This window comes from Choristoneura fumiferana, chromosome 18, assembly GCF_025370935.1.
Source record: "Choristoneura fumiferana chromosome 18, NRCan_CFum_1, whole genome shotgun sequence".
Classification (NCBI taxonomy): domain Eukaryota; kingdom Metazoa; phylum Arthropoda; class Insecta; order Lepidoptera; family Tortricidae; genus Choristoneura; species Choristoneura fumiferana.
The window spans coordinates 16609423-16624350 of record NC_133489.1 but is presented as its reverse complement, the minus strand read 5'-3'; the positions used below and the strand labels follow the sequence as shown (position 1 = coordinate 16624350).

Sequence of the window (14928 nt, the reverse complement as noted above, 5' to 3'; positions counted from 1 at the left end):
GATATAGATAAAATATTGTATGCAACTTTACGTAATTAGGCCTTGTTTCATAAACCCACACTAGTGTTTTAAGGACCCCTATTACGATACAGTTGCATAAAATACTATTGTCGGAAGAATTCGTACTTAGGTATCTTGATACGATGAAAAAACATTATTCACTAGATCTATAAGCAGGTGACTGACTGTCCTATTTATCCTACTTATTATGTTATAATTATTACATTTGTACATTTGTACATTTATCCGTTGCTTAGTACCCATAACACAAGCTTTGCTAAGCTTACTTTGGGACTAGGTCAATTGGTGTGAATTGTCCCGTGATATTTATTTATTTATTTATTTATTTAATTATAAATGCGAAAGTTTGTGTGTGTGTGTGCGTGTGCGCGTGTGTGTGTGTGCGAATGCGCGTGTGTGCGTGTGTGTGTGTGTGTGTGTGTGTTTGTTACTCCTTTACGCTACAATGGCTGGACGGTTTTTTTTTATTCGACTGGATGGCAAACGAGCAAGTGGGTCTCCTGGTGGTAAGAGATCACCACCGCCCATAAACAACTGCAACACCAGGGGGATACCTCAAGTGCCAGTAATTTCACCGGCTGTCTTACTCTCCACGCCGAAACACAACAGTGCAAGCACTGCTGCTTCGCGGCAGGATTAGCGAGCAAGATGGTGGTAGCAAATAAGTGGGCGGACCTTGCACGAGTACCTTGGATGAAATTTGGTACGTAAAGTACTATTCAATGGAAAAAATCAATCGTGTAAACAAAGCAATTTTTCACGATAACTCCGTAGTTACTTACATTTGAACGCCAATCCCGATCATATTCACATCTCAATTAACTCACCACTGTTTTTAACAATCATTTTATCATTAAATAATCGTGTAAATATGTTTATTTTATAGAATGAATTGGAAGACGAAAATCCGTTATATTTGTCAAATTGACATGATAATTTTTTCCTCACCAAAGTCGGTCTAGTCTCTGGATATTTAGTGCTGTACCTACAAAATTAATTATTTGACTGAACCAACCTTACCTACCGATAATTGATGACTGGCTCTGCAAATTGGGGAATTTTATTGGTTCAGCTCGTAGAGCGTTTTCATAAGCATACCTATTAATTAAGGTTTATAAAGGTTTTTAATCCTATCCTACTATCCTACTTCCTACTAATCCTACTAATATTATAAATGTGAAAGTTTGTGAGTGAGTGAGTGAGTATGTTTGTTACTTCTTCACGCTGAAAAGGCTGGACGGATTTAGATGAAATTTAGCAAAAAGTTAGTATATAACCTGGATTAAAACATAGGATACTTTTTATCCCGATATTCCCACGAGATAGGGATAAAATCTTGAAATAATAACCGCTGGGCTTAGAGTCATGAAATTTGGTATGTAGATAGTTTGACATCTGAAATAAAACATAGCCTACTTTTTATTCCTATATTCCCACGAGATAGGGATAAAATTTCGAACTAATAACCGCTGGGCTTAGAGTCATGAAATTTGACCATGATTGTTTTTAATGTAATGTCAATGAAAACAACGATTTAATTTTCGGGAATTCCCACGGGATTTTTTTTAAATCCCGGTACTTCAGCTGCTGGACCTAATGATTTACATGTGCGAAGCCGCGGGTAAACACTAGTTGGACGATAAAATAGTATTATAGTACAGATTATGTAGATTTATATTTTATTATTGCAAATAAATCTAAATTTATCCATATTTTAGCTGACCCTTTCAATTCTAGAATACTCCATAAGTGCCTTGGGGAAAATATACGTCAAAAAATATAAGTGGATACATGTTTCACCATTTTAAAAATTCAACCCTTAAAGGGGTATAAAGGGGAATGTAAGTTTGTATGGAAAAAACATTAGGTATATATATTTGAAGATATAATTCTAAAACTTCGTGAAAATGCTATTAAACATTTTAAGTTAAAATTGACATGGAAACATTGTGAATGACTCTTGAACAGGACTAAGAGAATACGTGATTCGTTATTTTTTTTAATTTAACTTAGGGAAAACATTAAATAATGAAATATGAGTAAATTCAAAATAATTAATTACTGCTGATTGAAGTATCTTAAAGAGCTTTCACATCACTATAGCCAACGTCAGTCAGTCAGTCAGCCAGTCGTCAGTCAAGTGTCTATGTCAGTCATCACATTTGTTTACCAGATTGATTAATTCCATTGAATTCAAATGACATCTGGAATAACACATAGGTACTTTTTATCCCGATATTCCCACGGGATAGGGATAAAATCTGGAAATAACAACCGCTGGGCTTAAGTCATAAAATTTGGTATGTAAGTAAATAGCTGGATGTGTGAAATAACACATAGGCTACTTTTATTCCAATATTCCCACGGGATAGTTGTTCTTAACACAACACCTCAATAAAGATTACTAAATACATTTTGGGATTTCCCACAAAACACGAATACATTACAGAATTCATATCACCACGCCACGCACTGTATTGATTAATTCTTCTATAAATAAATCCATCTGAATTGCACATTGCACAACACTGGTACCCAGCGTAATAACAATTTTGACCTGCAGGAAATCGAGATTCTATCGTGCGGTCGCGGCGAGCGGACGCGGCCTCTGTGGGCGCTGCCGGCGCTGCTAGTGGTGCTGGCGGGCGCCACGTGACTGCCCGGCTAACGCCCCGGCCCAGCGCAACCATATCAACACCCATATCGTACTACACCTGCCCCTTTAATGCAAGTCTAGTATGTACCCAGCAGCGAGGTCGGCGTTCAGTGTCCCAGTCAGTGCGCAGGCGCGGGGCGTGCCGCCTTGACAATAAGCGCTTCGGGCGCCGCACGTACCCGCGCATAGGTTACGTTACGCGAAGGAACCACTTTTGATCAATTTTGCCGACTGAAGTTTTGGTCCGACCAAATGAACTTTTGATCTTGTTTTGACACAGGATGATATTTGAATAATAATATTTCTCCCTCTCGGTTAAGTTGACACTTTTCATATTGTAACTGACGCGGTTGCATGCAGTAAATAGGTAGGTAACGAATATCTTGTTAAATTTAAATTGAAGATTATCACAAACTTGGAGATCTTATAAATTATAGCTAATGTTAATAGATATTGAAAGATAAATTAATGTAAAATAATAATATGGTTTAAAACTGTTTTAGAAAAATTTACCTACGTTGATTGATCCGAACTCGATTATTTTCTCGATGTCTGTCATTCTTTATCGCAAACTCATTGACTAGTTGCATAGGGTTGATGTAAATAAGAAATATTTTATTTGTAGGCGTTTTCTTTGCTGAATTTGTGTGTGCCTGTGTGTTACCTGTTAGTCGCGATGTCGAGGAGACCAATTATAATCATTGCATTATTCGTAAGAGCATGTACCAGCCGGTTTGGACCGTGGCCGGGCGGCTGGCAAGCAACCTGTCCGACCCGATCGCGGCGGCCGCTGCGCCTCGACCCTGCGAGCTCTGCCCTGCCCACCTTTCATTCGTCTAGTTGTTAGTGATTTTCTCGCCTATTCTTCGAATAATGCTGTAATTCGGAAAACTTTAAACGGTTCCATATATTTATTGTAAATATTTTAATAACTTAAATGGCCTACTACAATTTTAGAACGTGTGTTGCTAATGTTTAAGTCGTTCCAATAATCAAATAAATGAAAACTACGTCATTTCGACTATCGCGTAATTTAAGTTTTGACACATCTTCCATTTTGTGGCCATTACTTTGTTCATAAACATCTTCATTCTTAACTTGCGAAAATAACATTTTTGTATTTATTATACCTTTTATTTTTATATGTAAATTCAACGTTTGGCAGTATTCATGAAAATAAGCTCATAATAACAATTGTTTGTACCTAAGATAAATGCGAAGCTAAAATAGGAGTAAAGTTCAGATTCATATAATTACCTATTGAATAGATTTTTTTGTATACCTATCATATCAAATAATTATATCTATTAAACGAGTATCCAGCTTGCTATTGTCCGTTAATTAATCGCGTTTGTATTATTGCAAAAGTTTGAAGTAGTACAAAAATATCGCTACATGTATAAAATAGTTGTCACACAGGAAGTGCCAAACCACAGTCTTTCATTTATTTACGATTACAAATATTAAGTATGCGTCTGATAAACATGTACGTGAATACAAAGGACAATGGTAAGCGGTAGCTTGTCTATACGTCGTTGATTACAGCAATCTCTTCTATATGCGGGGGTTTGTTTGGCGAATGCGTCGACTGTTTTTTCCTGTTATAAGAGTATACGAATCAACGCTAAACGACACCAGTGTGCGATGTGGCCATTAGGTATAGAGTAAGGTACGGTAGAGCGAGGTGACTGTAATCAATGCGCACATATCATCGACTAGATCGGTCATATCACGATATCGTAACATTACAATAATCAAAGTAAGACAATTGTTGGAGGGCGCTTTTGAGAAATTGTACATTTTGTATAAATAATACAGTAAGGAGTCGATATAATGGCGTAGTAGCGGTTTGTTGTACTGGTGAGTGGCGAATGGCGAACGACTGGTGATGTATTGAAACTGCTTCTAGTAAGCGTCGAGTCTTCCATAGCAGTCGAACGCGTCTCGAGTGTTTACTATAACGTCTAAGTATTAAACGATAATAATATAGCGTATATACATAGCATAGCCGAGGCCCGCCGGGGGCCGCGGTGTGGGATTTTTTTTTACTGGCACTTGGCGGGGTTTAGTTCTACGATAGACACAAAATGAATACCTCGTTTAGTTACGCAAAACGTAAATAGCTAGACAGAATTGTAATTTATTTCGCGTTTATTTCTCAAACATATCAATTCAGGCACCAAATAAAACTATAGTGTAAGTGATTTACTGTGTTTCCATTGTGATAGTTTGTGTAAGTTATTTTTACAAGTGGAAGCAGTGATTTCAAAAACTTTGCCACTATATCACTTTATCGGTGTTGTAAGTTTTCTCGAAACTGGGAAGCTATGTTTTGACAATCTCGCATTATATCTATATGGATAATTCCCTGTTAAAGCTTTTATAGTAGTTTAAATATCGAAATTTGTATAATTATCTCCATTTGAAAACTATGTGGCTAGCGAATTTTGATGTCACTGTTTTTTTTATATTCTTTCTTATACTTAGTTAATGGTTATAGACAAATTATATTATTGGGCACGGCCACTCAGTGAACATAGTTCTTTAGTGTGATGTTTAAAAATACTGTTTTTGTTGATTGCCAGTTCATGCTATAGATATACGGTAATTAAAACAATAAAATTCTCTTATAAACATTGTGACCACGCCTCTTACTGTACCAGAACCTATCCTTATAATTCCTGTCTTTCCAGTACTAAAGTAATTGCCCAGAAATGATCGCGTCTTGATATCAAAGAAATTCTTAAGGGATGGTTCATGTAATAGATACCCAGGCCTCTCTTTCCCACTAGCCACTATGGGCAACTAACTGGACTAATGAACCTTTCGTCAAAATACACTCTTAAGACCATTCTAACATACCCAAACACGATTAGGTTACGTGGTTCTGTCTTAAAGTTCCAGTGTCTAGTTTACAACTCCATCACCAGATCAGCTCAATGGTGCCATATTATTGTATTGTCATCAGAACTACGCATATTTTCCAAGTTTTGTATCAACACAATAAGAAGTGGGTGAAAAACAAGTTGAAGAATGAATTCTTCCCTTACATTCATAAATACAAATATGTAGTTACAAGTCAAGTATAAGCGTGTTAAATAAGTTTTTGTTAAACATTACATTTTTAATACAAGCTTTTTTGTTGACTGTACTTGCATTGTCATCCAAGCTACATTACCGTACCAAATGCGAAGACGATCCTGACCTGTCTACCAGGATTTCAATACTAGATTATTGTATTGTCACAAGATTTACATAAGTATGCCAAATTTCAAGTTAACGGACCACTGCAATTGGTTCAAATTTTGCTTCCAAGATTTGACCCAAACAAACAAATAAATAAACAGGGCAAGTTATAGAAAAGCTTGTCAAAAAGGGGGTTCTTAACTCGTTATAAATGCGGCCGCTAATTATTTTTACCGATAAAAACAAGAATTTTAAATAATATTAACTGTATAAAACAAAAAAATCGCCCAGGTCTGTAGTCATAGTCAGTAGGCACTGACTAATAAATTACATTTAGGGGCTGTTTCACCATCCATTGATTAGCGTTAACTGGCTTTTTGTTTTGTTCGAATAGACGTAGACGGCATCACATTTAACCGTCGGTTAACGCTAATCAATGGTGAAACAGCCCCTTAAATAAATGTAGACTGACTTGTCTACTTTATTTGTAGGTCATAGCCCCCAGGAGCTCCTTATAGTGCCCGATTGGTTAGAGACAATCCGAAGATACCAGTGCAAAATGTCTTGCGGTATGTTCAGCGGTTTCAACTTCGGGATTTTACATGCGTAAATCTCGATTTCATATGTGTTATTCCAGAACTCCAGTAATACATACTAAATTTCATCCGAATCACACGAAAAAACACTCACTAATTTACAAAATACCGCACTTATATTAGTAGAATAACTATAGGTACAGTAAAACAACTTCATATTAAATAATGGAACATTTACTTGAGATACAGCTTTACATATACAAACTGGCGGCGAAAACTATGTCTCTCTTGAGTAGCTTGATGGCTTCGCTGAATTTGATCTCCAACTCAGTGTTGCCGATGTTCATGGCTGCTTGGCAAAGCTGTCTGAGGACCTCTTCCAACCGGCGCATAGTTCTGATTATGGAGCCTGTAACAAGTACATATACTATGAGGCAACATGTCGGCTAAGAGATCTCTTTAGTAAAATTTCAATTAATATTTGGCTTGTGGAAACTTATTTAACTTTTATTTTGTTCTTCCAGCGATTATAAATTACATAAAATAATCCTGATGCCAATTACAAGTGCCTCTGTACAGGCGCTCATGATCGCTTTCGCCATCTTTTTCTACCATAACACTGTTTGACAGAAAGAAATCGTAAACTTACGTACCGCTGTACAGTCAAGTTCTTACATGTGCACACTTACGCTATCAAAAATATCTGAACACGACTCAATTGTTAGAGGCTTAGGGGCGTGTTCAGATATTTTCGATAGTGTAAGTGTGCAAATGTAAATGAACTTGTCTGTTCATGTATCTCAACTTTTGTCAATTGTTTAGTTTTTTTTTTTTCATTAGCTATCGCTATAATTATCAAGACATACAGTTGTGGTCATATAATTAAGAACGATTTTTTATAGAGAAGATTTTTTCAAACTGACAAGTGTTACTAACTGCATGTATATTTTTGTACTTCTCTCGGTATCGTAAAACTTTTCCGTACTAGCGGTAAATTCATTTATACATATAATTGGCTAAAAAATAAATAGATAAACTTTATACGTTACATCTAAACCTAGTATTACTACTTACTGGCTGGTCATATAATTAAGAACGCTGAATAGTTTATTTTTTATTCAAATTTAAATAGAGAACGGACCGCCGCTTTGTGGTTTTAGGTTATTATTCGAATAATTTTGGCGCCATTTAGTGCCGTAATAGTCTTAAAGGCGATTGCTTCATATAAAAACAAAGGGGAAAAATAAAAGTTGTGATAAATCTACAAGAGAAGTAATACTAAAACTTCGCGACAAGAATTGGTCGTATAAACACATAGCCGATCATCTGAAATGTTCAAAAACTATGGTTTTCCACGCCATAAAGCATTTTGCCACGTATCAAACTACTTCAAATGTTCCGCGTGTACCTAAACAAAGAAAGTCATCTCGTCGAGATGATCGAAATATCGTTCGTTTGGCAAAACAAAATCCTTTTAAAGGGTCTAATGAGTTGAGAAAAGAATATTTTGGCGAAAACAACCCTTCAGCAATCTCGGCACGCACTATTCGAAGGCGTTTGGTAGAAGAAAAGTTGCACGGAAGGATAGCAAGGAAGGTGCCTATGTTGAAACGGTGTCATAGGCAAGCTCGGCTTGCATTTGCAAGAAGATATGAAAACTGGACAGTCAGACAGTGGAAAAACGTTCTTTTTTCTGACGAGACAAAAATAAATAGGGTATGTTCTGATGGCAAACGATATGTAAGACGGCCTCCAAATAAAGCATTCGACCCAAAGTACACAAAAGTGACTTTAAAGCATGGCGGGGGAAATGTAAAAATTTGGGGATGTTTTTCTGGACATGGTGTTGGACCTGTTAGGCTGATAGAAGGAAACATGGATCAATTTCAATACAAAAACTATATGTACTCTGTGACAAAAACATACTGGAAGAAACAATGTTACCATATGCAGAAGGCGTGCTTCCGGTTATTTGGACATTCCAGCACGACAATGATCCCAAGCATACTGCACGTACCGTTAAGGAATTCCTCACATCGCAATCAGTTTCTGTCTTAGATTGGCCAGCCAACAGCCCCGATCTTAACCCAATAGAGCATCTTTGGTGCGAAGTTAAGAAAAAGGTTTCAAATCGACAGTGTGGCAATTTAAGAGAACTGTATGACGTATTCTTAGAAGAATGGAACTCTATCTCTCTCGCGAAATGTCAAAAATTGATAGATTCAATGCCTCGCCGGTGTAAGGCAGTAATAAAAAGCCGTGGACATGCTACTAACTATTAATTTTAGTTAAAATGAATTACATTGCTTTTTTTGTGTACAAACTTCACGTTAGTGTGATTTAGTTAATCTAAGTTTCAAATAAAAAAACTTTCGAACAGTTCAATAAATCGTTCTTAATTATTTGTCCAGTTTCATTACTATTTGAATTTGTTATTAAAGAAAATAAAAACAAAATTTGTAAAAAAATGACAGCAATTTTATTCTTTATTCTTAATCCCGTTTGCTCTATTCATGTGGCTGTTTCATAACGTAACTAGTTACTTCTAAGAAGGAACCACGACTACACATGACATGATTTAGTTAAAAATAATCTGGAACTTCAAATCGTTCTTAATTACATGACCACCACTGTATATCATGTTAATTGGAAACCCTGAATGGCGTACCTTCGAAGACGTCTGTCATCTTGCAGATCTGCAGGAAGCTGGCGCCCTTGGCCCAGGTGAGCACGACGTCCATGAGCGTGCACTTGAACTTGCCCACGTACTCGTCCTCGTCCAGCTCCATCTTCGCGTCCATTGATACCTTCGCTATCCTGCGCGCGTACTCCTAAACAGAATTACAGTGGGATAAAGAATTACGCATTAATCTCCCCATCCCACCCTATATACGTCCCACTGCTGGGCACGGGCCTCCTCTCAGAACAAGAGGGCTTGGGCCATACTTCCCGCGCGGGCCCAGTACGGATTGGGAACTTCACACGCACCATTGAATTGCTTCCTCACGATGTTTTCCTTCACCGCAAAGCTCGTGGTAAATTTCAAATGTAATTCCGCACATGAATTTCGAAAAACTCAGAGATGCGAGCCGTGGTTTGAACCCACGACCCTCTGCTTGAGAGGCGATAGGTCAAACCACTAGGCCACAACGGCTGTCCACTAGGCCACCACGACTGTATTAATCTATACTGCTATTATATCTATACTTCCATCTACACTTACTATAAAAAGAGGTAACGTTTGTGGGGTTGTAGGTGGTAATCTTTGGATCTACTGAACCGATTTCGACAAAATTCAGTATAAGTACAGATAGTTTAAGTCCCGGAGGAGAGTATAGGATAGTTTTTTCCGAAAAAAATGCTTAGTTCCCGCGGGATAGCGATAAACAATATTCCAGCATGTGTCAACAGGGGCAGGCTGTAAACCAGCGCTGGCAGCTTCCGCGTAAGCGCAGCATTAGCTGAGTTTGCTCCTTTTGCCGGAGGGCAGACTACTATCTTGTCTTGGTTATATTGTTGTCTTGCATTGTTTGTACTGTTGGCAATTAAATATTTTCTTTCTTTCTTTAAATGAAGTCTACGCGAACGGAGTCGCGGGCAACAGGTAGTAGGGAATATTCATATTACAAAAGCGCTGAGCTCGTTGGAACTACGGCGCAAGCCGCTCATTCTGACCAGTGGGACGAATATAGGCTGGGATGATGATGGATTGTAAAGGTTACACAAAAAAAAAGCTCTAAGCACAAAGGCCGACTATCCCTGCCCGTCGACCATTGGTGGTGGTATTTTGTTATGTTACCTATTAAAATATAATACTTATTCTTTGACAAACGGAGTATTTCAGCATTTTTATAATAATAACCTAACATATAGGGTTTTACATGATAGTCCTGAAACATATCCTGCACAGTTTACAGTTTCGGAAAAAAAACTTTCGTCCATATGAAACAGTTGGGAAACGAATTATTTCGAAAAAAAACAAAGGTTAACTGGAAGAGATCCCATTAAGGGATTAGTTCGCCTTTGTACATACATGTTATTATTTTGTTATTTATTAATTTAATGTGTTTTTATGTACAATAAAGAGTTTACAACACAATAACAATATTGAAGGCGAAGCCAGAACCCCTATTTACCTGCAGCTGCCTCAAGACGCCTCGTAACTCTTCACCAGTGGCAGACGCCTGCGAGCTGTTCTCGTCGCACACGAAACAGCTGATGAGCGACGCGCACTGCGGCGGCGTCAGCGTGTTGAACACGCCGTTGAATATCAACTCCGTGAGGAGCAGCTCATCGGCACTGCACAAAAATTAACAACATGTTTCATGTAGGAATACATGCGAAGTTTGTAAACGTTAACCAATTTTGAACGTTAGGGTTCCAGAGCCAAAATGGCAAAAACGGAACCCTTATAGTTTCGTCAAGTCCGTCCGTCCGTCTGTCTGTCTGTTCGTATGTCACCGGCATTTTACTCGAAAACTACAATTATGATTAAGTGAAGATTTCCGGAAATAATCTCTCCCAAAGTAGCAAAAATTGTCCCCTCCCCTCTATCTTGTAAACCGTTTGTCCAAAAAATATGGAAAGGTAACGCTTACGCTACTTTCAACGAAAATTGGTTTCAAAATGATCGGTTATACCGTTTTTGAGTTATTGCCGAAAAACTGCGCTTCTCAACAAAAGGACGTAAGTGTCGTGAAGATATGCTCTTTTTCTGGTAATAAATTTTAAGACTGTAATAAGGCACATAATATTACTTGATTTTTTTCGTAATGGCTACGGAACCCTATCTTGGGCGTGTCTGATACGCTCTTGGCCGGTTTTTTTTTGTAATCTCAATGCACAGACCTATGACATTTTATAAAATATAATATTTGTATTAGCCGCTTGCAATACACAACAAAAACCAACAGTGAACTTACATTATGTTATAAATACTATTCCAGCTTATTTAGACACATGTTAAGCCGAGTTAAGACTTGCAAGAAAAATCGTGCAAGTTGCATTACATTGCGAGGCCGTAAAGCCAACGAGTTTGTAGTGGTCAATCGAGCGCCGCAATGTAATGCAACTTGGAGGATTTTTCTTGCGAGTTTAAACTCGGCTTTAGTATACATGTTACACATAACATGACACATGTTAGTTAGTATGTATAGTTTTTTTCTCACTCTAAAATTCCATTACTACAGTGGTAAATCAATCAATCTATTAAGTACTATCATGGCCGTACGTGTATAGTCATTAAAAAATTTAACTACTTTTACTACTGTTTCATTCATTCATACCTGCTGAGTTCACAAGCTATCCGGCCCTTCAGCTCTATAACATCAGTGGCAGTACAGTACCCAAGTCTTCTGAGCACTCGTTTTCGTTTCTTCAGTTCATCCATTTGCAATATGCTCTTAGCTTTTCTTAGTTCGTTTTTAGCTTGGGTTAGTTCTTCATATGTTTCTTGTTTTCTTTCGTAAGCTGCTGTGAGCGCGCCACGATTCTTGTCATTGTGTATTGGATGAGCGTATAGCCTATGCACAAAAAGGTAAATTGATTGCGGAATAACAATTGAGAATTGCCAGAATTTTCCATAGTATATGATCAGCAAGAAATGACAGTAAATAAAAAAAGGATGGATAAAAAAATCTATCAAAAACACGAAAAAGGGGGCTTACACTTGCGCGCAAACATTCGTATATTGCACGAATTAAATTTATTTTCAAAATGAATAGAGACGGCACGGATTGTACATAAAAAAACTCAATTATCAGAGCCAAATGCAAAGCCTACAAATACTGATGATGTGATGATCACTTTCATCATCACGGACATTGGTGTGATGAGGACAGGTTCAAGTTCCTCTTCTGTTATTTTGTCCTTTTTTAACCCCTGACGCAAAAAGAGGGGTGTTATAAGTTTGACCGCTATGTGTGTGTGCGTGCGTGCGTGCGTGCGTGCATGCGTGCGCGCGTCTGTATGTGTGACAAAGTCGGGGGATTTCAACCTTTTTGTTGGTTAGGTTATTTGTAAGCATTTTCAATATTAATCACAATCACATATTCATGCGAATGTGAACCTAGCTCTAAATTAGTCGTAATTCAATTTTGATTTACACTGCTGCTTGCCAGACTGATTTTTGGAGTTGCCAGATTGAGCTTTGCTTTACATTGCTACTGGCAGGACTCACTTTTTAGGCACACATTTTAGGCATATCCCGGTTTCCGATTTGATAATACCAGCACTTGTGTGGCATTCAAAAGTAAATTCGGACATCAACCCATGCATTTTTATTGTCTTGTTGAAATAAATATCTATGACAAATACGTAATGGGGGGTATGCACGCAAATAGTATAGCACGCAGCAAATAGTTATTCAAAGATATAATATATTGTAGGTATTTCAGGTTTACATATGCATTTATATTTATTCAAAGGTTGACTGGCAGAGATCCCTGCAGGGATAAGTCCCTCTTTGTATTTAACACTACTTTTTTTATGTAACCTTTTTGTACAATAAAGAGTATAAACAAACAAACAAATATTCGCATGTTTTTTCCATGATACTGAGCCTTGCTCACTGCTTGCTGCTTGCTTGATTGTTTGCTTGCTGGTTTTAGATGCCAAAAGTAAATTTAAATTTGTTTTTGGGGTTTTATTATACACATCTCCAGTTAGCAATATGACCAAGAATGCTAGTAAAGTAGTTTTACTCTCACCTCTCTTCCAACAGCTTGATTCTCGCCACGCAATCCTTAAACACTGGTTCATCAATCTTCATATCTTTAATAGGGTTCAGGAGAGGTGGGCCTTCGGGGAAACGTTTCTTCACTTCCCCTATAGTTTTGAGTACCGATTTCCGACTATCGGCAGGTCGCAAATCCTTGGGGTAGTACACCCGGAGAGAGCTGATCTGGTGAATTAAGGTGTGGAGCACTGGGACAACTTCTACATCTCCCGCCTGAAATGATCAACGTTATAGTTTAGTCAAGGGCAAAGATATCGACACGGCCAAAGTTGCAAAAATATGTATACACGGCCTTAATGTTAAGTGCATAAAGTCGTGTATACATATTCTTGTACCTTTGGCCGTGTCGATATCTTTGCCCTTGACCATGGACCTCAACAACTTAATAAAAAAAAAACTTAAAAATGGAACCGACTACAAAACCCTTGAAAATATTTTTCTAGGTAGTACCTACAAGCTCGAACTCACGAGCCAGCAGGAGTGGAACAATTTTCAATCTCCCCTGGTGGGCCGTGCTGAGTCACCGATTTCGAGCTTGTAGGTACTACCTAGAAAAATATTTTCAATGGTTTTGTAGTCGGTTCCATTGTTTTGTTATTTTTTATTTTTTTTTGGAGCCGGTTTCACTTTTTGTTTAAGTTTTTCTTTATTGCTCACTTTTTAGTGATTCATAGCCAAAGTACATCTCACAACGATTCCATTAAGCCCAAACACGGCTATGTTACGTTGTTCTATAACAGAGTTCCGTTGCCTTTCCGGCTTCAGCATCAGATCAGGTCGAAAAAACCATTAACTTAAAGCTTCTTCTTAGTCGCTTATCTAGGTATGTTAATCATGATCGTTTATAGACGAGCGAGCATTAGTTACTTAGCTTTGACGATTTCCATTGGTCATCCACGTTCTTCTTCATCAGGTCCAGTTTACCAAATGATACTTTCTGAATGAAAATGCTTATCTTAACGCTAAAAATTCCAAAATCGCCATAGGTATGCCTATAAATTTGAGGTCAGCCCTCGATTTCCCTAGGGTCCCAGCATCAGATCTTGACTTGGTGACAATTTCGAATAAAAAAAGAACTTTGAAAATCGGTCCACAATTGACTGAGTAATCGGTGAACATACATAAAAAAAAATACAAACATGAAAAATGACAACTCAAATTAGGGACCTTGATAACAAATTGAAACGGCAGAGTATGAAAAAAGGAATCATTTTTACGAAAATCTAATTATTATTTGAGTAGGTATGCTTAAAAGTAATGGACTGTTCTACAAAACTATTACTGTGCGGAAATGATTTATATTACCTCACCATCTGGACACGGCACATTGGTCTCACCATCCCCGCTAGATTTCTTCACATGCAACAATATGTCCACAATAATGACAGCCTCAGATGTAAGAGGGTTTTCACCCTTCTTTTTTTTGCTAGTCTGGTGTTTAAAGTTTACTATGATGCCCCAATCGTACTCGTATTTTTCTGTTTTCACCTGTTTCAAAAACAAAATATGTATGATCAAAATGCATTAACATAAAATATAAAAGAGGTCAAGTTTTTTTAACATCCAAAATGATAACTTATACGAATGGACTTAGGTAACTTTTACAATGCACAATGCTGAGGAGTTAAGTCTTATCCGTTGCTAATACGTATGACGACAGATTTGTTAAACTTCCATTGTTGGCGATAATAAGATAAAATTGTACCATCAAGGTTGAATGAGTCATCAAAAATTAATTATACAAGACAACTTCAAACATAATCAACACAGATAATAAATAATACAGTAATAAC

General features: G+C 37.5%; 2 protein-coding genes across 2 annotated transcripts in view; one reads left to right on the top strand and one right to left on the bottom strand.

The window, feature by feature from the left end:
- LOC141438386 (voltage-dependent calcium channel subunit alpha-2/delta-3-like) overlaps positions 1-5319 on the top strand; it is a 94725-nt gene extending 89406 nt beyond the window's left edge. The window contains 1 exon segment of the mRNA XM_074102247.1: positions 2585-5319. Within this exon segment, the coding sequence (XP_073958348.1) occupies positions 2585-2677 (93 nt within the window). The 3' untranslated portion in view covers positions 2678-5319.
- A 1296-nt stretch (positions 5320-6615) lies between these two features.
- LOC141437568 (exosome RNA helicase MTR4-like) overlaps positions 6616-14928 on the bottom strand; it is a 9355-nt gene continuing 1042 nt past the window's right edge. The window contains exons 2-7 of the mRNA XM_074101000.1: positions 14441-14623; positions 13107-13348; positions 11685-11921; positions 10536-10698; positions 9068-9230; positions 6616-6808 (exon numbers count right to left, since the gene is read on the bottom strand). Coding sequence (XP_073957101.1) covers positions 6651-6808; positions 9068-9230; positions 10536-10698; positions 11685-11921; positions 13107-13348; positions 14441-14623 — 1146 coding nt within the window. The 3' untranslated portion in view covers positions 6616-6650. The remainder of the gene's footprint in view (positions 6809-9067; positions 9231-10535; positions 10699-11684; positions 11922-13106; positions 13349-14440; positions 14624-14928) is intronic.